Genomic DNA, 24,686 nt, shown 5'->3' with positions numbered 1-24,686 from the left:
TATACTTCCATGTGTTCTTACCATGTAACTAGGGTTCTGATGTACTTGACACAGTTCCCATGGTTTTGGAACACAAATCTTGCTTTGTTGTTGAAGACCTGACTTCTTATTGTTCTCCTTCTAAGTATTTATGATGATCTATTCCATCACATAATGATTCTCAGGTGAATCATATATGATTAGCAACTCTACCATGTAGGTAGACATATAATTTTTCCTATCACTCTTCCTTACTCCCCATGATTGACTCATCATGGTCTATACTACCTTATATCACTTATAGTTATCACTTACTATCAATTGTTTCACACGTCTAGATAATTTTACTTACTCATTACTTATCTGGGTTTACATCTTCTATTAGGATATCTTAACTATGTTCATCACTTGATTTACTCCTATTACAGTTCTGGATAACTCTTACTCAATCATAACATATGTTGGTACACACCTTCCAATAGGATAGCTTCCTTATGGTTGTATCCTCTCTTTGGACTACCATGTATTGTATACCAACTGTGATCTACTCATCTATCGTTTTAAGGACTTAATGGTGTACTATATGTTTGGGATTAGTTAACTAACCTTACTTAGTAAAGATAGTTATAAAAAATTGACTTAAGTGTGTCAGGATTATTCTCAAGTGAATATCCATCTCAAGTCATAAGAAGATTTGGTTCAATTAAGACAACTTCCTATAGACACTACCAATCCTATAGGTCTCATTTAAAGGGTTTTAATCCTAAGGTCAAAGCATTTGCTCTGATACCAACTGTGGTGACCCGGCATACCACTGCATGGTGTAGTATGCAAGTCTGATATAACACCAATGAAACACCGTTCCACTAGTATTATATCGCTCAGAGTGGTACAACAGAAACATATGCGGGTCCAAGGCATGTCTATAGAATTACAACATCGACTCTGTTACATAAGATCTTCACAGCCTCCTACTTTACAATGAGGTAAAACTGCAAATAAACTCCAGAAGAACAACTCGTAGTCTAATCCTATCACGAACTCTATTTGAAGAGTATTTGACTAGCTATAAAGGCTATGAATAGATTCTAGCTAAATAGGAGCTAGGTTTAGGAAGCTAGTTCCATTCTATGGCTAAACTAGGTTTTCTCCTTGTTGGATGTGGTATCTGACTCCTCCGATAGGGTCCTGTCTCTTGAAGTAGTTGTTGTCTCCTCGACCTTCGAGTTGCACTGTAGATCCTTCATCGATGCCTCCATATCTAAGCAGGGGATTTAAGAGTGGGATGAGTACGAGCGTACTCAACAAGTTCATTATAGGAAAGAGGTGTTTAATGCACTAGCTACGGCATTAGACCAGAAAGTCTAATACCAATGTAGGTTTTCATAATCATTTCTTTAAAAGGTTGCTTTTATTCAGAAGAACTATGTCCGTCAGCCTTCACCGGTTTACTAGAACTTCATGGAGCTCCTTTCCGGCCGCTGTCATAGCCTCCATATCCCGGAACAGGGAGTGACAGGTCACGGTTCTTTACACTCTGCAGAGGTGTGTTGCTTTACCCATAAGAGATCTTAACCTTGGTGCCAACCGAGCTTAAGTTCTCGTCCACACTTCCTTTGGTGTGAGGCCCGGTATAAGGTCTAGCCAATCATGTTCCTCCGCTACCTCGAACACCCACCCTTTTGTAAGATTGTCCTCCCCTATATCCATGATGAGACCGTTCCGGGCATTCATATGCCTTCCCCTATCATCATGGATAGACTGCTCCGGACACCTTACAATCCCTCATAGACCGCAATACCGTGGGGACTTAAGGCTTCCCCAGCCAACCGCTTGCACTTCAAGCGACAAGTGTCTACGGACTATGCCGTGGGGACTTAAGGCTTCCCCAGCCAACCGCTTGCCCTGACAGATACAAGTGTCTACGGTAAAGCGCATCCGTTGATGAACGAGAGGTGGAAACACTTTTGACTACTCCGTCCCACTCCGGATCTTATGGTTAACACGGGTATTACGGCACAAGAATCACTGGCGACATTTGTTGTTTAATCCTAGATGGATATAAACCCGTGCAATGGAACCTCCACCATATCAACACAATCCATGGTTCCATTGCCCACCACATAGTCATATTCATAGTTATGAAAGTAGTGGTTTTGATTTTTGTGCAATAGTGATAACCATAATACTTTGCAAGTAATTTGATAAAAATACTTCAAATGACATGAGCAAGTGATGAACTTGCCTTTCTTGACTGCAAGATTATGCAGGCAAGGTCTTCGATACGTAGAACTCCAAATTCTGAAATAGCATCATCGTCCGGTAAGGACGATGTTTAAAAGATTGGCAAGTATGCAATAATGCATAAGTATGAGATGCAATCGTTCTAAGCGTGTCCTAACCCCGATGATTTAGGATCAGTGAGTTGTAATGATTGGTTTAGGGTGTGTTGCACTTTTAGAGTGATTCACATACAAGGTTCTTATTCAGGTGTGATTTACTTGGTATTGTAAACAGGTAGATGATAAAGCATAATAATCAATTGAGCACACAAAGAATGACAATTGGCATAATGTTATCAAGTAAAGAACAGTGGTCAGTTTTAGTACTATATGGCATGTTTAATGATTGATTATCATATACTTTTAAAAGAATAACTTTTAAAGAACATGTACTTTGATAAAGATCAAGTATGGTAATTAGGTTGGTGGGTTGCTATAATTTATTCTGGTTCCAAGTAGTTTCTGGAGTAAGTATAAGATGGATCACAACATAGTTGGATTCATCAACAACTAGGGCTTGTAAGGTTGAGATAAGCCTAGGCATCCTAAGCAATTCATTATACATGGTTATTGTCAAGGTTGGTTTATCTTGCTAGTGATAGCTGGCTAAGGCTTATAGGTCCTTATAAGCAGGGTTGGTGATGATCCTCTATTTTCTTCAAGAGAATAACTTTTGAAGAACATACTTCTTAAATAATAAGAAGTATAACAATTAGGGTTGAAGTGATCTAGGTTTTACTGTTGGTTCTATAAAGTAAGGAGTAATTGGCTCCTGAATAGGATGGTTGGTAAATATCCGATACTAGTAGGGTTTAGTGGAACATGGTTAGGTAATGCTCAGGTTTTGGCATAGTTGCTCCTGAGGTTCATCACATTGGTGTGATGCTAAGTAGGAATGAATATGGATGATGGCTTTGGTAATAGGATCTAGTCATCTAGGGTTTACACTTGGTTGATCCTACTTGATCAACTAGGTTTGGTGATATGCATACATGTAATACTAAATTGCTAGTGATAGTGATAGGGTTCTACATTTTATGTGGACGTAAGTATGTCTTTTAGTTGCTAATGGTAGCTCTATGATTTGAATTAAAGTATTATGATCATCTGTTCTAACCTTGGGTTTAGGTTAGATGCAAATTAGGATTCACATGTAATAATGGAACTAGGGTTTAGTGCATAGTTGAATTAGGGTTTTAGGGTTCCACATGAAATGATAAGGTTGTAACATCATTCCATAATGAATTAGGGTTTGCTATTTACCCTATGGTTCAATGATTAATAACTTCATGGTAAAGTTGAAGTTATTAGTAACTTGGAAATAAAAATAATATTGAAATTGGTATTTTATTCATTTTAAACAATTAATGATTAGGTAATTATTAATTAGGGTTTAAATCTTTCTAATAAATATTTAACAAATAATAAATAAAGAAAATAAGGTTTCATGTTTTTCTTTATTTATTTATTGGTTTTTATTTAATTTGGATAGTTTTCCTAATTTCTGAATTTTAATTGTATTAAGAATTAAAATAAAAAGCTTAAATAACAAGTATTAAATAATTGAATTTTTATTAAAAATAAAAATTTAATTTTATATTTTTATTGGATAGAGTTTACTTTTCTAAGAATTTTAATATCTCATATTTGTTTTTCTAAGCTATTATGAATTTTCTAGATTTATTTGAAGTTGCAGTACTTTTCTGGAATTAATAAGATTTGAATTAAAAGCTAAAAGCTAAAGCTACCCGGGGACTCCAGCCATATAGTCACTGACAGGTGGGCCAGTGGCCCACGTCAGCTGCCACGCGGCATTGACTAAGGTAAAAATCGCTGGCGTGGCTATGGCTCACTGCCGGCGAGCCAATCGACGGCGGCGCGCCAAAGATCGGAGAGCTCCCGCCGGGCTATGCGCGTGTGATTTGGAACCGGGGCAACGAGGTGAACCACTAGGTAGCGGCGCCACCTCGAAAAGGTCGCCGGAATTGCTCCGGCGAGCTACGTATGCGGCGGTGCACGGCGGTGATCAAACGCGGTGACGATACAGGCTATTATCGAGCATGCCGAGCACACGAGAAGGAAGAGGGACTCACGCTGAGCAGGCAGGACTTGATGGCGGGGCAAGGAAAGGACTAGATCGCCGGAATTTGGTGTCGCCGGCCGCTGGAGAGACGAGCTCAACGGGGACGCTCTGGGGCACCACGGCTCGATTCCTTGCACCCGGTGAGCTTGTCGACCATGGCGGTGACGATGGCCTACTCGGCGGGGCCTGGGAAGGTCCTCGTCGACGGTGATGGTCGACGACCGGCTCGGTTAGGGTTTCGGTTTGGGGTGAAATTGGAGCCAGGGAGGAAGAACCCGATTCTGCTGTGCGTTGTGATACTCTTATACGGCTCGAGGTGAGCCTCGTCACGAAGTGGAGCATGGAGGAGTCGCCAGCGAGAGAGGAAGGCGAGCACGCCGTCGTGCTGGCGCTCATGCACGGTGGAGAGGATGAGGATGAGCTCCTCATCGTTCTGTTGACGAAGGGGTACGTGGGTCGGTTTCTGGTGGTGGACTGGGCCGCTGTTGGGCTGCTCTGTAGGCTGTGCTGCTGGGCTTGTTTGGGCTATGTTGGCCTGGTTCGGTCTGGTAGGCCAGGTAAGTCCATTTCATTTCTCCTTTTCTGTTTTTCCTTTTTCTGTTTTTAATTTCTGTTGTAAATTCAGATTTGGACTATTTTCTATTTTGCAGGTCTTGCTCATTTTAATTTAGACAAAGTTTAGTCCAGGGTACTGCAAAGTCTTAAGTGGTGTGTTTGCAAATTTAATGTGATAATATAACATTGGTTTTATTATTATTGTTGGAATTTGAATTCAGATACCCATATGGACATGAATTTGAATATTATCTTTGAAAATATCCAAATTGTTTTCAAAATGGTAGCTTTCTTACTTACTGATATATAGATTTGTGTTTGGTATTACTTTGCAATAAATAATCTCAAGGTAAGACTTATTTTTATAAATTTCAACTAAGAAAGGAATTTAATGATATGATTTCATGTGTTAAAATATCTCTAAGGGCTTGACCTGCTATTAAGAATGTTGTCACTTGACTATTATATTATGTGCATAACTATGTGCTAATGAATTGGAAACTCTGCTTGAACTCCTCCCAAGTTTAGTATTAATATTGTAATTTATTGTTAACTTAAAATACCTGGAGTAGATACTACTCCCATCATGGTTTGGTCTTGGTTATTCTTAAGTTCAATGTTTAGGCATAATATTTAACTAGTGAGCAATTCTAGGGTTATAATCATATTCACCTAATGGCACATGGTTTGGAATTTAATTGTGGCTTAGGTTTTTTAGTTGTGATCACCCAAGTGATCAACAACTAGGTTTGAGATATAATTCTGGGTTGTAGAATTGAGGTAACACCATATTGCATTGGCTAAAGTTTAATCTCCCTATCTATGATAAGGTTACTTGCTTAATACCTTATGTGCTTCTCTAATTACTAAGAATTTGAGAATTGGTTTTATCTTCTACCAATTAACTTCTATTATTTTCCCCAACTTATCATTAAAGTAACTAGAATGATTATGGTTCTTTTTATAGTTAACTTTGGTTATATGGATTAATGATTTCTCACCATATAAAGTATGGAGTTTTATTCTAAAGTTTTCTTAGGTCCTTTAATTGAGGAATAAATGGATTATAGATGTGCTATAGTCCTACTTATGATCACCTAGTGATCCACAAGTTGGGATTGAGATATAAGTCTAGATTTGCTTACTAGTGATCCCCCTATGATTTCATGTGGTGAATAAGATCTACTAGTCATATAAGTGTTAGCATTTGGATTATTCTCCTATTTCTCCAAAGCATGGTCATGGATTAGGCATGATCCACTGGTCCTTAATATCTCTACCTCAAGTTCTTAGGGTTTATGATCATCACTCAATTTATAATGATCAAGGTTTGGCTTCCTAAGGTATCTCTCATTAAATGGGTTCTCACTTCCATGATCAAGCATTGTCTTGATCAATTTAAGGTATAGCACTTCTATTATACTTTCTTGGATAGATATGGCTATGGTTTATCCTAAGGTTTATGGTGTACTCCCTAGATCTCATTGAGTATGTAAGGTTTGAGTTTCCACCTAGATTCTTAGTTGAATTAATCTCTGCTTTACTTCTCCAAGTAATGGATATAGTCTTGTTCCATTAGATATTAGGTTATCTCACCACTCCAAGATGAAATGGTGAATCACCTATTACTTTAGTTCAATGGTTGTTCTTTATTATTAACTAGGGAAAGCTAGATTTGGTATGAATGGTCTCTCTCAATTGGGAATGACTGTGATACTATCCTAAGGTTAGGCTCCATAGAGGATGATATGGTCACCAATATCTATGGTTAACATGGATGGATTCTCTCTATAGGAAATATCTTAGATAAGATCCTAAGGTTTCTCTTAAAGATGATGGTTTGAATATAATATCTTGGAACAGAAATATATTTATTCATAGGGTTGATCTTCTTATTATGTTTCCAATAATGAAGTAAAATGAACACCATGAGGTTCATGTTAGGATTAAGGATTAGTTTAAGACATGGAAAAGATAAGTGAAGAATGGTTTCCCAATTATTGTTACTTGATTTCCAATTAATTGTAGGTTCATATGTTATGGCAGGGAATTCCATATTATGATCTTTTATAAGATCAAGCAATTGATCATTGAGTAAAGTGTTGTTGTGTTGATTATTAGTTCCATTTGATCTAACCCCTTAGATCAAATCATCTCTACCCAAAACAAGGTTTTATCAAAGTCACATTGAGGTTTGTATCGCTTGACTTGATGAGCTACTTCAATTCCACCAAGGTCAAGTGAAACTTCAGTTACTGTGACTGTTTTACTTTAAAGCGCGAAAATTCCCCAGATTTTCTATGCATGAATGCATTGCACACATCTGATTCCTCTATTTTTGTAACCCCGTTACCTGGGATATTACAGGCCACTGCCATCGCGACCAACGCGGGCAGTGACAACGGAGACGAGGCCGCTTGAGATCTATTTTAGGCGACGACGTGATATCGCTCCGGTGTCGCCCTGGGGATGTCACGAGAGCGTTGTTTTCTTGCTTGGCGAAAAAGATTCAGAGATCGAAGCAAGCGTCATCTAACTCAGATAGGTAAGCAGTCCAGCTCGATCGAAAGAATTGGTAAGCAATTGTTCGTGGTTAGGGTAGGAAAGGGCTATCCTAGGTCATACATTTTCTCCGAATGCAGGTCCAAAAGGTTGGGCAAAGTTGCGATGATTCGGAGCGGCCCCGACGAGGGTCGCCACAATTGTGTGAGTGTTAGGGTTCCATTTTTGTCGGTCGGCAGGACGGCCGATTTGCGGCGTGGGTTCCGGCAGTGGTGGGCGGGAGAAGAGGAGGGATTTTTTAAAAAGCAACGGGTGTCATCGATGAGTGTAAATAAGAGTGTTGACTTCCTTTTTAGGAGCAACTCTTATGGTTTTATTTTACCCTCTAAAGATGTTGAGGAATTTGGCTAGATACGGTTTAGCCCCTAAAATCTAAAAGTTTACTCCTCTAAATTTTTCAAGGGGTATATATGTCTTAATTTGTTCGCTGAATACAAGAGTAGAGTGAGATTGGTAAGCAGCTCTTCGTGGATGTCGTAATCCTATGATTGAAGGTCCAAAAAGTTGGGCAGACAGCGACTCACACGGGAGCGAGCCGCACATCACTGCCCTAGCCTAGCGTGCGCGCGCACATCGCTCCTCCCTCCGTGTATCGCAGGGTTCACGAGCCGGACTTGGCTGTAGCCTCGGGGCTACTTCCATCGGGAGCGCTGGTCACGCACCCGATGAAATATGAGGAGTATCATCGTACATTTTCGAGTTACAACATAACTCTATATAATCCCATCGGGAGGTCAAGATATTAAGTTATCATATGACTCGAATGCGCTCTGCTACTCTATCCGTGTCAACAGACGTGAAGAAAAATCCTACCGGACGCGTTAGGTACTCGATAAAATATGACTGGAATTCGGCTTATGGTAAGACCTTAAGCGGCACATGTCGAATTACGCCAGTATTCCGGGGTCGAGTCCAGGAACTTGACCTTGAAGTAGGTTTTTGCGCGTTTGCCACAAGAGCAGTTAACTGGTACCTGATCTGTCAAATGAACCAACCCCATCTACCATTATCCCTGCGCAAAATATAAAGATTTTGGAGAAAAAGTGTGGTAACTCGAAGAATAGATTGGATTACGACGGAGATTTTACTCGACTCTACGATTCAAGCAAAATCTCGGGGGCTACTGACATAGGTATCCCGAATGGGCCTGCCGAATAAGGTACCTAGGGATTACTGAAGGCTCATGACCCGAAGATTACAAAGCCTGAAAACCCAATAAAGCATTGATATGGAAGTTGTAGATAAATTAGGAATAGAGATTTGTAATCCCACGGGACGAACTAAAAGAGTTTCTCGCTGTTTGTAACTTGTGCGGCACGAAATCCTCGGCTCCATCTCCTATATAAAGGGGAGTCGAGTGAGAGAGAAATGATCGATTCATTGTCAACACAACCCTAGTTTTTAGTAGTCGAGTACCTTTTCGGCTGAAACCTTCGAGATCTACTTGCCCTCTACTTTCCGCGAAACCCTAGTCTACAACTTGTAGGCATTGACAAGTTGATACCTTGTCAGCCGGCGCCTCCGCAAGGCGGCCCATTTGCAACAAGAGGGCCAAGGCCGAGAGGAATGCGGCGCCGGTATTGGCAGCCGTGGACGCCTCCCTCGAGAAGATGATCAACTCATTCTTGGTTGAAAACAAGGAAGCGTCGGATAGGGCTGTCGTCGTGTGGAAGGCAATCTTCGACAAATAAGACATGAAGATCGCGTTGGAGAGGGAGAAGGTGGAGGCGGCGAAGTTGGAAGCTCACGCCGCTGCCATGAAGGCCACCAACGAAGCGACGCAACTATCGTTGGCCAAAATGTCTCAAGAATCGAAGATCTTGATGGCCGACATGGACAAGATGGACCCGTTGGCGCGGGCGTGGCACGAGATGTACCGCGAGCGCATCGGCCAAGAGGTGATGGCGGCGCGAGCTGCGTCGGCGTCTCCCCCGGCACCATCCACGTTCATGTCTCCCCCGGCACCGTCCACGTTCATGCCTCCCCCGGCGATCGTGGATCCTGTTGCAGCGACGGAGCTGCCGCCGGCCGATTATGAGGAAGTCATCGAGGTTGAGCCGCCCGTGACCTCCCTCATGTGATCATCTGGCTTGGAAGCCCTTTTTTTTGTGCCGGAGACGGCGATCTGGTGGCCGTGTGTTGGCCCAAACTTTTTTATTCCAAAACCTATTTGAATTTGGTGGCCGTGTGTTGGCCCAAACTGCATATTCGTAAACTTATTCGAATTTCTATGCTTGTGTTTGAGCTTTCAAATTCAAATTATCTATTAGGGCTGTCGTATGAGGAGCGCCGGTGTGGAAGCAGCTCCCCCAAATGGAACTCCCCCAAATGGAGGATGTTGTGTTGACGCCCCTGCCGGCTACTATTTGGGAGGCGTCGGTGAAGATGCTCTAAGCAGCTCTTCGTGGATGGCGTAGGTAAGAACTCTCTATCCTATTCGGCTATTCCTACGTAGCACGTCATACCTTTTCCTCTGAATGAAGGTCCAAAATGTTGGGCAGGCAGCGACTCACGCGCGAGCGAGCCGCGCACATCACTGCCCTGCCCTAGCCTAGCGTGCGCGCGCACATCGCTCCTCCGTGTATCGCAGGGTTCACGAGGCGGACAAGACACCCAGTCGAAAAGGCCACGAAACCGCTGCCCAGATCGGACCAAGAAATCGACGCGCCGTCGTGGCCCCGCCCGGCGCCGGACACGCGCGCACGGCCGTCGCGCCGGTGGAGCACGCTACGCGGACGTGGGCACGTGCGGCCGCGCGGCCTCCGGCCTCGGCCGGAAAGCCGGCGGGCGGCTTACCTTACCGGGAAGGGAAGGAGGGAGGAGGGGCGGCCATGTGTCTCCTGGCCATGTGGGTATATATGGCGGCGGCTGGGCGAGCTACTTTCCGTAGGCCGCCGCGTGTTTCCTCTGCCCAGCCGCCCCCTCGCTGTTTCCGAGCGGCACCGCCCCGTCGCCATCTTCCAATTCCCACTCCTCCAGCTCCACTGCTACTAGTGGTATAGTAGTCCCCAGCAATTAAAAATAGGCAGTGCTCCCGTCTGCTCGGTCGCTCTCTCCATCCTGCCCTACGCCCTCCGCGCGCGTTCCCCTTCATTCCTCCCCAGCTCCCGGAAGTCCTCTCCCGGTGGACCTTCAGATCGGCTGCTGCTCCTGTTGCTGCGTCCTGAGGTGAGCGATCGATTCCCCCTGGGAGCATCGTCCCTCTCCCTCCATTTCTTGCACGAGTTCTTTCTTTCTTTCTTTCTTTCCTAAGGCATCTAACTGAGCTTAGGCGGCGCCGCTCGCCGCTTGCCGCCGGCGAATTGGGCTGCTTCCGGCCGCCGCCGTTAGCTTACATGCTCGTGCTAGCTAGCAGGGCGGGAGGATTCGCCTCAAAATGCGGCAATTTTGCTCCGATTGAGCTTTGAATTGCGCTGCTCCGGGGCTGGGATTGGGTAGCGGAGCGTGGCTCTGATTCACGAAATAATCGCCGGCTCAGTCAAACAAATTGTGTTAGACACTGTAGTGAACAAAAAAAAAACTGTATTTTGTTAAGAGGGCGCGGATAAAACTGTGGGATGGAAGCAGAGGCTGCGACCATGGAAAAAGTCAAGCTCATAAGCGTCACCCGTGAAGAACCGGTGTAGCATAAGATCGTCACTCACACTATCTGTCAACAGCGTACTAGTGAACCATTTTCGTTGTCACACCTCCCTTTATTTTCTCTACGAGACTGTTAACCTTATGTGTTCCCTTTCTCATCAGAAAATGGCGATGATGGTGGATCCTCCCAACGGCATGGGCAACCACGGCAAGCACTACTACACCATGTGGCAGACCATGTTCGAGATCGACACCAAGTACGTGCCCATCAAGCCCATCGGCCGAGGGGCCTACGGGATCGTCTGCTCCTCCATCAACCAGGAGACCAACGAGAAGGTCGCCATCAAGAAGATCAACAACGTCTTCGACAACCGCGTCGACGCGCTCAGGACGCTGCGCGAGCTCAAGCTCCTCAGGCACCTGCGCCACGAGAATGTCATTTGCTTGAAGGATATAATGATGCCCATCCACAGGAGGAGCTTCAAGGACGTGTACCTCGTCTCTGAGCTCATGGACACTGATCTGCATCAGATTGTCAAGTCGTCACAGCCGCTTTCCAATGACCACTGCCAGTATTTCCTTTTTCAGGTATAAGGGCCGGCTCCGTTTTTCATTCTTACGCTTGCTTACGGCCTGACTACATACTCTTTCATTTGTTCACCATTATGCCATAAGTTAGTTCTTTAAGACCTCAGCATTCACCTCGAAGTCATGGTTATGGCTTGCTAGCCATAGTTAGTCTCCCATGACCTGTATGCAGTTTTTACTTCCGATACAAATCAAAGTAGAACTGGTTATATTTTTAGCTTTCATCTAAGCATGCCAAATTACCTAACTAGAAATATAATTCATGTCTGATGCCTAGGTTTTGTGGTTGGCAAAATCTTGTTTAATCTATCTACCATGTTTGATTGTTTCAGAAAAGGTTCTTGTATGGTGATACAATATATGCTGTTTAAGTCCTGTACAAATTTACATTAAGTTCATGGTCTATCTCAAGTTGTTGATTTCCAACTACTCCCTCCGTACGGTTTATTAAGCCGGCACCTAGTTTAAGAAAAACCGTTGGATTCACATTAAAAAGACATTTCCAATGGTATGATCTTTGTGACATAATATAATTTATGTTTTCTTGACCAAATTTATGGTAAAACTTTTTTCTTGAACTACATGTCAGCCTAATAAACCAGTACGGAGGGACTAGTTAAGTTATCAAAGAAATATCTGCTAATTAATGGAGGAAGCTCTTTTATTTTTTCAGTATGTCTATAATAGAACTTCTATAGCTGCTCCTAAACAGTGCTTGCGCTTAAGAATTGTATATATTTCTTAAAAGCAGCTTAATACACATCTAGATTTACACAGGCTATTTGCATGAACATATAGAGCTTAGCCTTTGTGTAACTTTTTTGAGTGAAAACTATGTATAGGAGCCAGGCTTGGGCATATTGGGTGGACAAATACAATAATGTTAGTTTGTTGCTGTGATATCTTTGGATTTCGTCCTGATTGATTTTCAATTTCAGTAATATTTGTCAACAAAACAATAGTCTAAGATGCAGCCCTTTTGTTGACTGCAGCTACTCCGAGGGCTGAAGTACCTTCATTCAGCAGGGATTCTCCATAGAGACCTGAAACCAGGGAACCTTCTGGTTAATGCAAACTGTGATCTGAAGATCTGTGATTTTGGCCTGGCTCGCACAAACAACACTAAAGGTCAGTTCATGACTGAATATGTTGTCACCCGCTGGTATAGAGCTCCTGAGCTGCTGCTCTGCTGCGACAACTATGGCACCTCCATAGATGTCTGGTCTGTTGGCTGTATATTTGCTGAGCTACTTGGCCGCAAGCCGATCTTTCCGGGAACCGAGTGCCTAAATCAGCTTAAGCTTATAGTCAATGTTCTTGGCACCATGAGTGACAGTGACCTTGAGTTCATTGACAACCGGAAAGCTCGCAACTACATCAAATCCCTTCCATACACCCCAGGGATTCCCCTCTCTAACATGTACCCACAGGCGCACCCTCTTGCCATTGATCTGTTGCAGAAGATGCTTGTCTTTGATCCTTCCAAAAGGATTAGTGTCCTTGAGGCTCTGGCGCACCCCTACATGTCTGCACTGTATGACCCAGCCGCAAACCCTCCTGCCCAGGTACCCATTGATCTCGATATAGATGAAAACATTGGCGTAGAGACGATCCGAGAAATGTTATGGCAGGAGATGCTCCAGTACCACCCTGAGGCCGCCACAATGGTGAATATGTGACAAGCAGGAATGAACATGTGAGAGCAGTATCCCGCACCAGGTTCTTCGCATGTTCGTTTTTTTGTATAAATCGTACATCGACTATCACGCCTACCAAGATATCACGTCCGGTGATCTGTTTTGTAAATATTTGCACAATAAGCCAGCGTATGGATTTTTCTGGCTATGGATCACTACTTGTAGTATGTATGTTGTACTGTGTTGTAGAAGCGGGATTTGGTTATTAATTAAGAACTCAGTTATCATAGACTTGTGTAAGTTGTAATCTTTTTTTTAATCTGAGTGTAAGTTGTAATCTTAGACGCTCCTCTATATATGGAGGTGTCAACTTTCGAGTGATCTTGGTTCCATCAGTTTTGCTTCATGGTAGTTTAACTTCAGCACTGTCTTGTTTCTTCAAGAGCAGTAGCTGTTTGGATAGAATGGTAGTACAAATTTTGAAGCTTCCTGCAAAAATGCAGTACCAGCATATCGATGTACAGGGTGAATGTGCCGATACACTATATGGTGCTCAAATTTAGCTCTACATCCTGGTAAAAGAAATTCAGCAAATAAGTGTGAGCTCTCAATCTCTCTACTCGAGTATTTCCAAACTCTGTTTTTCCTGCGTCTGTCACAACTTTTCAGAACAAATAACTGAACAATAGGCCATGAAGCAGATCCTGCATTCGGTTGAATTCAAGCCAAGGTACATCAGAATTTCAGATATGTGCGGAATGTTAACTGATGGAAGATGCAGAAGTTACACAATGGCGACTGTAAAGCATGTACTGCTAGTTTCACTACTGTCCCTGGACATTCTAGCATCTTCCACGTGATGGACTTGTCTCAGCTCAGAAGGTGGATCCGTTGAAGCCCAAATTGTATCCCTGCAGCACCAGAACGATGCACAAAATGCATTTCTTGCTATCAGCTATCAGAAGATGTCAGTAGAGGGCAGAGCGGAGAGGGATGTGCCGGACGGACCTGCACATCGTCGAACTTGACGTAGAACCTGCTGCCGCTGATGGAGAGCTTGGCCTCGAGAATCTCGGCGAGGGCGGCGCTGAGCTTCCCGTTGACGCCGGGGCCAAGGCCGCCGATGGACATGATCTCGCCGTACGCCGCGGGCTCCTCGCTCCTGGCGAACGACGTCGGCACCGACCCGTCGATCGACACCATCACGTGCTGCGCCAAGGTGAAAGATTCGTGTAAGCACATGATGCGGAGGCATTCCGTCGAACAGATGGAGTGCGCGCTGAGAAGGGACGGGAGAGGAGGAGTTACTGATTCTGGCTTGCCGATGATCCTGGCGAGCGCCCTGGAGCAGTCCCTGATGATGTCGGCGGCGACGACGGCGTCCACCGGCACGTTGGTGCTCAGGCTCAGCTGCGGCATCGCTGGTGGCGGATGGAATCTGTGGACAGGGAGAGGATTACGGCGATAGCGAGGCGGAGGGTTTAGCAGTAGAGAGAGAGCCCACCCAGCTTCAAATATGTGATTCTCATCTCTCGCTCAGTTTTTCATCCTTTCCTGAATTTCTTTTTGGCAATCATCGATCATCCAGAAGTGACATAGTACTCCCTCAGTCCCTCTGACTCATAATACAAGTACGCTCTCCATTCCATTAAAGATGTCAAAAATTTATCTAGACATTATTTAGTGATCAAATACATTTAAATTTAGACAAACTTTCGACATGTTTAATGGGTTGGACAGAGTATCACAATTTATTCATGTTTTTAAGCAAGAAAACGATAACTATTATCCGGTAGATCCTCGCTCGCCGACGCGCTATGGAAGTGTGGTTTCCTCTCCGACTGCCGAAGCTAGAGCCGTGCTCACCAAAGGGCCGTCTCTTCCTCCGTCCCAAGAAGAAACAGTCGCCGTCACCACCACTGTTGAAGAAGGTGAAGAAGGAGGAGTTGGAGCCGAAGGCGGGGGGCGAGTACCGACAAGCGCAATTGTAGTTCCGCGACCCTAACGATCCGACCAAGGGCATCGGCCTGACCCACACGCATCGCGAGTCGTACAACATGGCTCCGCCAGCGATGTAGGACTTCGGCAAGGCTTGGTTGGCTGCAAACCTAGGCATGGTCATTGACCTAGCCGACTTCTTCGACCGATTAGATTAGACTTAGTTTTTAGCAAATTTTGTTCAAATTTGTAATATCGACATAAGCTGATGAAAATTGTCATTCGCCATAGATTTGCTACCAGCTCCAATCTCTAAACATTGGATGGCGACAATAAAAATAGAAGAGTTTAATAAGCAATTACAAGAATTTATGGGTGAATTCGATCTCCACGTCCGTATTGTTAGTTAGAAAGAAGGACAAACGCCTTTGCATTGAAACTCGTAAGCGGAACCATGAAGAATAGGTATCCACATCCTCGTATTGATAATCACTTTGGTCAGCTTCAAGGGAGTGAGGTTAACTCCTTTATATACTTGCGGTCCAATTATTTATGAATTTGTTTAAATTTCAATCGATCCATAAAATAGTCTATGGCGTCGGTATGGGGAATCTTCCTCAGATAAAAAAGGCCAATCCCCCGTGGAGATGCTCTCAGACCGCCGGTACAGTATCCGGCGCCAACCACAGAGGAATGGTCAAAACCTCCGTTCGTGTACCCGCCAAAAAAAAGAGAACTCCGTTCGTGGTTCCGTGCCTGAATTTGTTAATCACAACTCACAAGCAGCCCACGTACGACAGCCGTTGCCGATCAGAAAACAAAACTAAATAACGTAGAAATGTCATGGGTTCGTGAGGTTTTGCACGACGATTTGCCGGTGCGTGCCGTCGCCGAGTACGGTCAGTCGAATCTTCATTACTTTATAAGGAACGGGACAGCAACCAAAAATAACAATAGTAGAAGCTTAAGCAAGTACGCAACGCAGTGCGTACCCTGTGCTTCTTTTCATAGTGGTAGACAACGAAGTATCTTTCATCTCATCTGAACATTCGTTTCCCTGACGAAAAATGGCCTGAGTTGATTCCTGGTCGCCCGGTGTAGAGTTACTCTCACTGACCATAAGAGCAGCCCTATTTTGACCAATTTATCAAGACAAAACATGGCTAGTTTTAGTCCATGCAGGACCAACTTCTCGGTCACCAACTTTCATGTGTAATATCTGTGTAATTGGGGAAAAAGATGTGTAATCGCATACCATGTGTAATTGTGCATCGATGTGTAATTCTTATGTACACGAATTAGTATACAAATCTAATAATTTCAGAGTTTATCTACAACTAACTTAATTCTTGATCGACCTAGAGCCAGCAAAATTTAAATGCTTGATATTCTTGGTAAGTACTTCCTATATTGATGACATTATTAGGGCATCTCCAGCACCTAGACGCAAAACCGTTTTAGCAAGCTAAATTATCGAGCCGGCCTAGATATTTTGATTCCAGGTTGCTCGATGTACATTCACTCTTATAGTCTTACTGACGAGCAAAGTCTTTCTCTATTGATGACATTATTAGGGCATCTCGAACACCTAGAAGCTTCGAGGGGGTTCATTTTGGTCTAAGTGGACACAAGGTCAGGAAAAATCTATTCTAGTGCCCGACGCAAAATAGATCGACTCTTGCAAACATATCCATTTTAAACCAAAATTTAGGATGGAAATGCGTCTGCGCGGATGCGTCACGGACCACCTGTGTCCTCCCGCTTCCGCCCCAAGACCGCCTGGAAGCGTTCTGCTCCCGGTGCTCATCGGTGCGGCCATCAATGGCCCGCTTCGCATTCTGAGCACCTTCCAGTACTAGCGGGCTACGCTGGTCTTCGCTTTTCCTTTTCTTTTATGGGCCCCTTCCATATGGGACCCAATAAGGTAGGGATGCCCTTTTAACAAAATAAAAATCATATCTTATCAAATTAAATATATTTTAATATATTAATTCATTTAATCAACATATTAAACATATCATTTAAATGCCATTTGTTCGAGACACCTCCCAAACTATTCCGAACAACTTCAGATTCTTTTCGGTTCTCTCTTTTCTATTCTCCGGTGTTACTTTTGAATCCAAAATAATCTTAAGTTTCATTTAACTCTCAAGTGTGTTTCCCTACGGTTCGAGAATGACGCAGACATGATCGAGACACTCTTCGATCAATAATCACTAGGGTGTTCTGCAGAACAATAGTGACCCCTCGTGTATTCTACGAAGATGTGATCGTCGTTTGAACCATTATGTTGTATCTCATTCCCTTTGTTACGACACTCATCCGAGACTTGATTATCGGTATCATCATACCTAGTTCGATCTCGTTACCGACAAGGCTATTCAACTCGTTCCGTTCGATTCTATACTCATGACCTAGTCACAACTTGAATATAATCTCACTGAGTGAGTCCAGAGTATCTTCCGTCACGCGGATGAACAAATCCCGCTCTTAAATCATATGCCTCAACACATCCCATTGCATACCTAACTACACCTTTATGATCACCCTGCTATGATGTGGCTGTTGAGGCAATCAAAGCAACCACCGATGACGGTGATTAGATATGATCTCATGGGCCAAGGATTAGGTTACTTCAATTTCATAAATATCGTAAACGTTAAACTTAATATGACATTGATCGCCTTACAATACTTATATATGGGAATGTCCATCATATCATTCACTCAGTGATATGACTCCATTGTCAATGACTATGTGTCAATGATCGGGAAACATAGATCATCGATTGACCTCAATGAACTAGTTTGCGAGTGCTCACTAGATACCCTGGTTTGTTTACAATACCACACGTGTATCAATGTTTCCGATTGATACAGTTATAGCATGACACAAAACTATTTATGAACTCTTGATATATAATAATAAGCACTCTTATTATTTGCCTCTAGGGCACTATATTAAACATGCACCTGCCGGGCGGATGGTGCCTCAGCACCGCGCAGGTGCCCGTCCCGCCGGTGCCACATTCCGGCCCGGAGCGGCTCGAAGAAATCGAGCGCATGCGTGCCATGCATTCTGTTGTCGGGCATCCACCGTGACCCTGACATCGCCATCGACTCCCCCATGTGGGACACCTACCACCACCGACATGTAGTGCTCGACAAGCGGCGGAAGGCCTGCTTCCATGTTCCTTGGCGATAAGGACTACAACTTCGGCCTGCCACCAGGGCCGCGATGGTCATTGCCTCGCACGCTGCCACCTCCATCGCCTCCGACGCCCGAAACGCAGGACGACTCTGAGGACTACGTCGCCAACGTCCTCCACACTATCTAGATTGCGCAGCAGGACGGCTAGCAGATCGATCTGCCGAAGGAACTGACGAAGGAGGAGGCGATGGGGCTAGGCATCCTCATATCGGAGATGCCGCAACCGCCGCTGCCGATGCCTCGGTACGCTGTCGAGCACATGCTGGAAGGCCTGTCGGAGGAAGAGGCCTTCAACTTGGCGTTGCAAGCCGCGGGTGCCGCCTCCTCCGCCGCGTCTACCCTCGTGGGCACCAGCGGCCGCTCCACCTCCATCTCCACCACCGGCCACACCGACATTTGCTCTGCAAGTTTTCAATTGGCCATGGGGGATCCCGGACCTCGTCCGTTTCACGTTGGGCCGCTGGAGATGATTAATCTGAATGTTATTCTTTTTGGAGAGTTTAAAATAAAAATAAAAATAATAGTTTTGAGTTGTAAAAAATTCTGGTAAAAAATCCATACATAGTCAATGATGTATCCCACAAACGGGCAAAAAATCAATTTCAAATACTTAATATTCTGAGCTACACAAAAATGACAAAATTGTAGATCTGAGTAGTCATTTTCAAATCTCCAAAACATATCAGAATTTGTCATTTTTGTCCAGGTCAAAATAAAAAGAATTTTGGATTGGGATTTTCCATGATTGTGGGATGTATCCTTGGTAATCTACAGAATTATTTTCATAATTTTTTATAACTTGTAAAAACATTTTTCAATTTTTTTAACTGAGCAAGAGCACTGGAGCTCGTGTGCTAAAAGCACTTTTCCTTTTGGAGAACCCTAATATGAATGGTTGATGCCCGTGGTAGTACTAGGTCACACGTGTACGTGCGAGAGCAGCAGCAAGGCCCATCCGTCTTCCTGGACTCGACCGGTTGGCGTGCCCACACGTGTACGTACGCGCGAGAGTGTAGCTCCAGTCCAGTCCCCACACACAGTCCACTCCTCTCACGAAAACCTCACACGATACATGGGCAGAGGAGCTTGCTATGCTAGCGAGGTGTGGTGGCCTGCTGCTTCGCACGGGAAGTGTCGCGGTGCGCGCGTGTGGGCCCCGCGAGAGCGGAAGAGTGTGAGCCAGTGACACTGACAACTGAAACCGACCTCAGCTCAGCTGTCTGTCTCTTCCTCCAGCTCCCAACGAACGACTGGTAGTTAATCTCAATTCTCTTTTCTCTTCTATTTTCTCGGTTAAACTCTTATTTTTTTGCGAATGGTTAAACTAATAATTTATTCAGACGAATCACTGGCTAGAATTCCATGCTGCTAGGATCCAAGGGAGCTGCCCTGCCCTGCTGCCGCCGGCGACTAATCCTGTCGCACCTGCTAACACATCCTCCGATAGTCTGATTGAGTCCAGCACGATGATTAATTTGACTAGTAGCAGTACTCCGAGCTAGCAATGGCTATGTTCTCTCCGCCCACACCTGGCCTCTTCTCGGCTCCTCCTCCCTCCCTGTAGGCTGGAGCAACGATCCAGCGCAGATTTTGTGCCGCTCCTCTTGTTCCTTGTGATCCCCTCCCTGGATCCAGTGAGAGGAAAATCAATCTAATGGCAGCGGGAGCGTGTGGGCTCTTGATTATCTTTTCATGAGCTGCGCGCGTTCCCCGAGGCCCCTCCCTAGTGGCGAACCCGTGAGGCCCTGCTCTGCCGCGGCCGGCCGGCCGCAGCGCTCTGCCGTCCTGCCCAGTCTCGGGCTCCCTATTTAACCCTGCCGGGGCGGTGGTGATCGCCTTTTTTTCTCCTTCCCAAAGGGACCGCCTTTGTTTTTCTCTCGCCGTCTGTCTGCGAGGCGTCGGCGGCGGCAGCACCGCTGCTCCCTCTCCCTCTCCTCTCTCGGTCTCGGTGGTGGCTTTTCTTTCGAGACAAGAAATTCCTCGGTTTCCACGCGCCCTTTGGACTTTGCCCTTTTTTCCTCTGTTTCTGCTTGGGGCCATACGAGGCGGCGGCGTTTGGGGGGTTTGGTGGGGGTTTGGGGCTCCGCTTTGCCGATTTCCAACTCCTTTCCCTTTGATCTCGGGTCCAGATTGATTTCCATCCATCCACCTTTAATCATCCAATCAACCCAAATCGCGATCTTCCGCAGCCCCCGGGCCGGAAAGTCGCGATTTTGCTCTTCCCGATCGATGGCCTCCTGCATCCCCACCGGCGGCGGCCTGCGCCTGCCGGACCTGGACATGGTCAAGGCGGCGGCGGCGGCGGCCGGGGGAGCGGCGGCGCCCCCGCCGCTGCGCCCGGCCTCGCACTCCTCCGCCTCCTCCACGCTCTCCGAGGCCTCCCACTCCTCCTCCACCTCCTCGCTCTCCCTCAAGCGGGCGCGCACGCCCAGGAAGCGCCCCAACCAGACTTACAACGAGGCGGCGGCGCTCCTCGCATCCATGTACCCCTCCGTCTTCCCCGCCGCCGCCGCCGCCGGCGGCGGCCACACAACGCGGCTTCTCGGCCTCGCCTCCGCCCTCGCCGACGACGCCGCCTGCGCCGACCTCCTCCCGCCGTTCCCCGTCCTCGGGAACGCCGCCTGCCTCCTCCGCGACGCCCCGCCGCCGCCCTCGCCACGGAGCCCCGTCCTCTCCAAGACCTGCCTGTCCCCGGCGGCCGTCAGCAGCGCCTTCTTCACGGAGTTCCGCGACTCAGCTCCCTCCCCAGCCACCCCCGACGGCGCCGCCGCGGACGAGCCGGGGGAGCTGGACTTCGACTCCGACTCCGACGGCTTCGACGCCGACTCGTTCCTCCTCGGCCCAGACGACGGCGCCGCCGCCGAGGGCATCGACGGCATCATGGGCAAGCTCACCATGGAAACCATCTCATTCCCAGCCTCCGGCGCCCTGTCCAGCTCCGCCGTGGACCCCTTCATCAGAAGCCTGATGGTGCTGGGGCTCGGCTTCCAGCGCTCCCGGCCCAACGTCAAGCAGGCGCTCAAGCGGCACGACGACGACAGCGAGTGGTGGATGTGCCCCGCCATACCGCTCAAGGACATCACCCCGGCGCCTCCGGCACCGCCGCCGGCGTTGGAGAAGAAGAAGAAGAAGACCAAGAAGAAGGCGTTGAAGGACATTGCGGTTGGGCCATGCAGGAAATGTGAGGATGAAATCCCTGACTCTGTCTATGGGGATGACGGAATTTTGGCGCTCAAGGCGCCCAAGACAGGGCTCGGCCTCAGCCTCAACACCGAGGAGGTGCTCAAGGCCTGGTATGACAGAGGATCCGTGTTCGCTGACGGCAACGTACCTGAATCGTCTTCCGCTGATGGGCTGGTATGAATCTCTAGTTCCATTTCATTGGATAAAAGGAGTTCATGTTCATGTATATGCCTAGCAGAAACTTAATTGCCATGGGAAGCCTAATTTGTCGAGTACTATATTTTCACCTTGTAAGAGCATCTCCAGTCGCGTCCCCCAAACGATGTCCGGGCAAAGCGCCGGATTAGTCGTTTGGGGGACGTCCGGACAAAATTTTCGTTTGGAGAAGGTCCCTTTTCTAGCCACGTCCCTCAAACGCGACCTCCAAACAAAAAGTAAGTGTAAAAGTCGTGTCCGGCGTCCCCGGTAGAGACTATATACACAGGGGATGGGCTAGGGACGCCGGACAACATTTGGAGCACGTCTGGACCGAAGCGGCCTTTGGGGAACGCGACTGGGACGTTTTTTTGGCCGGACGCGACTGGAGATGCTCTAAGTACCTTTATTTAGGAAAAGCGCGGTGATATCTGAATGTTCAAACTTTGAACACTTTATTTAGGAAAAGCGCGGTGATATCTGAATGTTCAAGCTTTGAACATTGCACTGTGTAGATGGAAGAAGGAACACATTTTTCAGTCCACATAGTCCTATTGTAGTACCTATAATTTTGATCTACATAACGGTGACCCTTCAGAATTGTTTCATTTTCCATGGTAACATTCAGCAAGCAATAATACCCATTGTAATTCCTAACTCTGATATCTTATTCTGGTCTTATACATATCTGCTTGAGCCATAGTTTTCAGGAAATGCTTCCTTTGGTGAGTCTGAATTTTCAGGCTCATTTGGTCCAACAAATTAGTATTAGTACATCCTTTGCATAATGAATTCATGTTTACATCAATTTAATCAGGGTAAGGAAAGTACAGCAAAAGACTAGATCGTTTTTCTCTAGCATGAGCACCAAAGATAGACTGTTCATCCAACAACTATTTTTGGTACCTTGTTCGTGCCATTTCATTGCCATATTCTTAACAGTAGTAAACTTAAGACACAAATGAGCTTTATAGCAATTACAGGTAAGCTGAACCCTTTCATTGATTGATAGCTTACCTCAGTTGTGCCACAACCAGTAGACACCTGTAGCTGAACCTTTTCATTGATTGATAGCTTACCTCAGTTGTGCCACAACCAGTAGACACCTGAAGCCAAGCAACCCATGCCTTTCTTCTTGTTAGAGAGTGGTTGGGCTCAAACTGGTGCTTTTGGATCCATAGACATGTCTACCGTAAGATATTAAATTCCGTGTTCAACTTTTTCTTCCTGATAATTTCCTTCGCAACTGGAAAATGTGTTCTCTACTTTTCTGGGGCTGCATCTCTCAAAACTGAGAATTTTCAGATGATTTTTTACTGTCAATTGTATATTATGCATGCATTATTATTTTAGTATATTAAAAAATTCTACCGTCAGATATTATATTCTAATATCAAACCTTTTATCACTGTAAATTCGTTAGCAACTGGCAAATTTATTTTTCTACTTCTTTTTATCTCATCTGCTGAAAGCTGATCAAATTTAGATGATTTGACGCTTGCTTTGTTTCGTAATAGAAATTATTGTTGCTGGCTAAATGTTTTACACAGCCGTAAACTACATTAGAAAGTGTTCATGACCATGTGAGCTATATTATGATCCTATGACATTAGAAACATCTTATTTATTCGTCTCATAGCTTGTTACTTAAGCGAAGGAAGATCTAACTGATTAGTGTATAACCTTTGGTTACAGGCTAAGAGTTCCGCCATCGAACTCTTTCTAGAGAATGGTGCTGCTGGTGCTATCAGGGAGGGAGGCATAAAAAAAATGCAGCACAGGCAGAAGCAGTGCACTCCCCTCCTCTCAAATAAGACCCGGTACCAAGCACGGAAGGTGAACGCCGAGTGTCGCCCTCGGGTCAAGGCAAGCACGGAAACTAATTCTTAGCAGATGTATATTTGCCAGGCCAAAGATCACTATTCCAACCGAAACACAAAATATTTAGGCTCCCAAGCATACTTTGCTAAAGCTTGAAGAAGAACTTGTTCTCATGTTCTGTTTTGGTTCTTGCAGGGGAGGTTTGCCAGCCAGGCTTCTCTTCTGCAGAATGCCGTGAAGAAAGAGAGCTAGGGGAGGACGGTCTTGCACCCATGGACATTTTTTGGATTTCACTCTCCCTCTAACTGAAGGCAAATGAGAGCTTCTGTCTTTTCAGTTCTGCGCTTTTGTTAGCATGCAGAGGGTAGAGATGCCTTTAGAGTGGCTTGTTGCCATGGGGATGAGATAGTTGCTGCCAACTTTCCCTGTCCAGATGCTAGGGTAAAGGATGCCATAAGCCAAAAACTTATTAGCAGTGGTAGAGTGTTAAGATAATGACGAAATGCTCCTGTTAACTATGCTTTCATCATATTATGTCAAATTATGTACAGAGAAACAAAAAAGGGAACGATGACTTTTCCGGATTCTAGAGGCATTTGGTTTGCGCAGGGTTCTTTGAGATTCAGGGGAAAAACTAGGATTGAGGTGCAAGGGCCTGTCAATTCCTCCAAAAAAGTCATCTGGATGCTCCACAAGAATTCAAGGGAAAACAAGTTTGTTTGCTTGTTTTTCACCAAATCTCGCATTTTGCTAGGTATCCTATTAGATAAGGTGTATATAAAAGCGATCCAAGTGAATTTCATGGTCACTTTCTTTTTCCATCACAATGGATCTCTAGTATAATTCTGATGGATTATAATTCTATAAATTTCTTTTGAAATCGTTCGAAGGATGTAGAAGTCCTTTAGAACGAATTTATCTAGATAAATTATTAAAAGATAATTGTGATTTGGATACATCTAATCATGTATGAAGCTAGAAAAAAATTGTCTGGAGTACCACAATGGTGTCATCTTCTACCTAAGAAATTGGCAGAGCTGATCCTAACGAATGTATACAGTCAAATATATG

General features: G+C 45.3%; 3 protein-coding genes across 3 annotated transcripts; 2 read left to right on the top strand and 1 right to left on the bottom strand.

Moving 5' to 3' along the window:
- Positions 1-10,373: 10,373 nt before the first annotated feature.
- On the top strand, positions 10,374-13,693 carry LOC127312482 (mitogen-activated protein kinase 4-like). Its single transcript, XM_051343001.2, has 3 exons — positions 10,374-10,629; positions 11,206-11,631; positions 12,624-13,693. The coding sequence occupies exons 2-3, from the start codon at positions 11,209-11,211 to the stop codon at positions 13,308-13,310; spliced, it is 1,110 nt and encodes a 369-aa protein (XP_051198961.1). The 5' UTR covers positions 10,374-10,629; positions 11,206-11,208; the 3' UTR covers positions 13,311-13,693.
- A 270-nt stretch (positions 13,694-13,963) lies between these two features.
- LOC127312483 (uncharacterized) lies at positions 13,964-14,772 on the bottom strand. Its single transcript, XM_051343002.2, has 3 exons — positions 14,577-14,772; positions 14,277-14,477; positions 13,964-14,179 (listed from the first exon to the last, which is right to left on the bottom strand). Exons 1-3 carry the CDS (start codon positions 14,685-14,687, stop codon positions 14,144-14,146), a joined length of 348 nt encoding a protein of 115 aa, XP_051198962.1. The 5' UTR covers positions 14,688-14,772; the 3' UTR covers positions 13,964-14,143.
- A 5,012-nt stretch (positions 14,773-19,784) lies between these two features.
- On the top strand, positions 19,785-24,223 carry LOC127312485 (protein CHLOROPLAST IMPORT APPARATUS 2-like). The gene is made up of 3 exons (XM_051343003.2): positions 19,785-21,773; positions 23,490-23,660; positions 23,811-24,223. Exons 1-3 carry the CDS (start codon positions 20,646-20,648, stop codon positions 23,865-23,867), a joined length of 1,356 nt encoding a protein of 451 aa, XP_051198963.1. The 5' UTR covers positions 19,785-20,645; the 3' UTR covers positions 23,868-24,223.
- The last annotated feature ends 463 nt before the right edge of the window (positions 24,224-24,686 follow it).

Source organism: Lolium perenne, chromosome 7 (assembly GCF_019359855.2).
Source record: "Lolium perenne isolate Kyuss_39 chromosome 7, Kyuss_2.0, whole genome shotgun sequence".
Classification (NCBI taxonomy): domain Eukaryota; kingdom Viridiplantae; phylum Streptophyta; class Magnoliopsida; order Poales; family Poaceae; genus Lolium; species Lolium perenne.
Note: the sequence above shows the minus strand (reverse complement) of the source record. Positions and strands in the feature narration are given on the sequence as shown.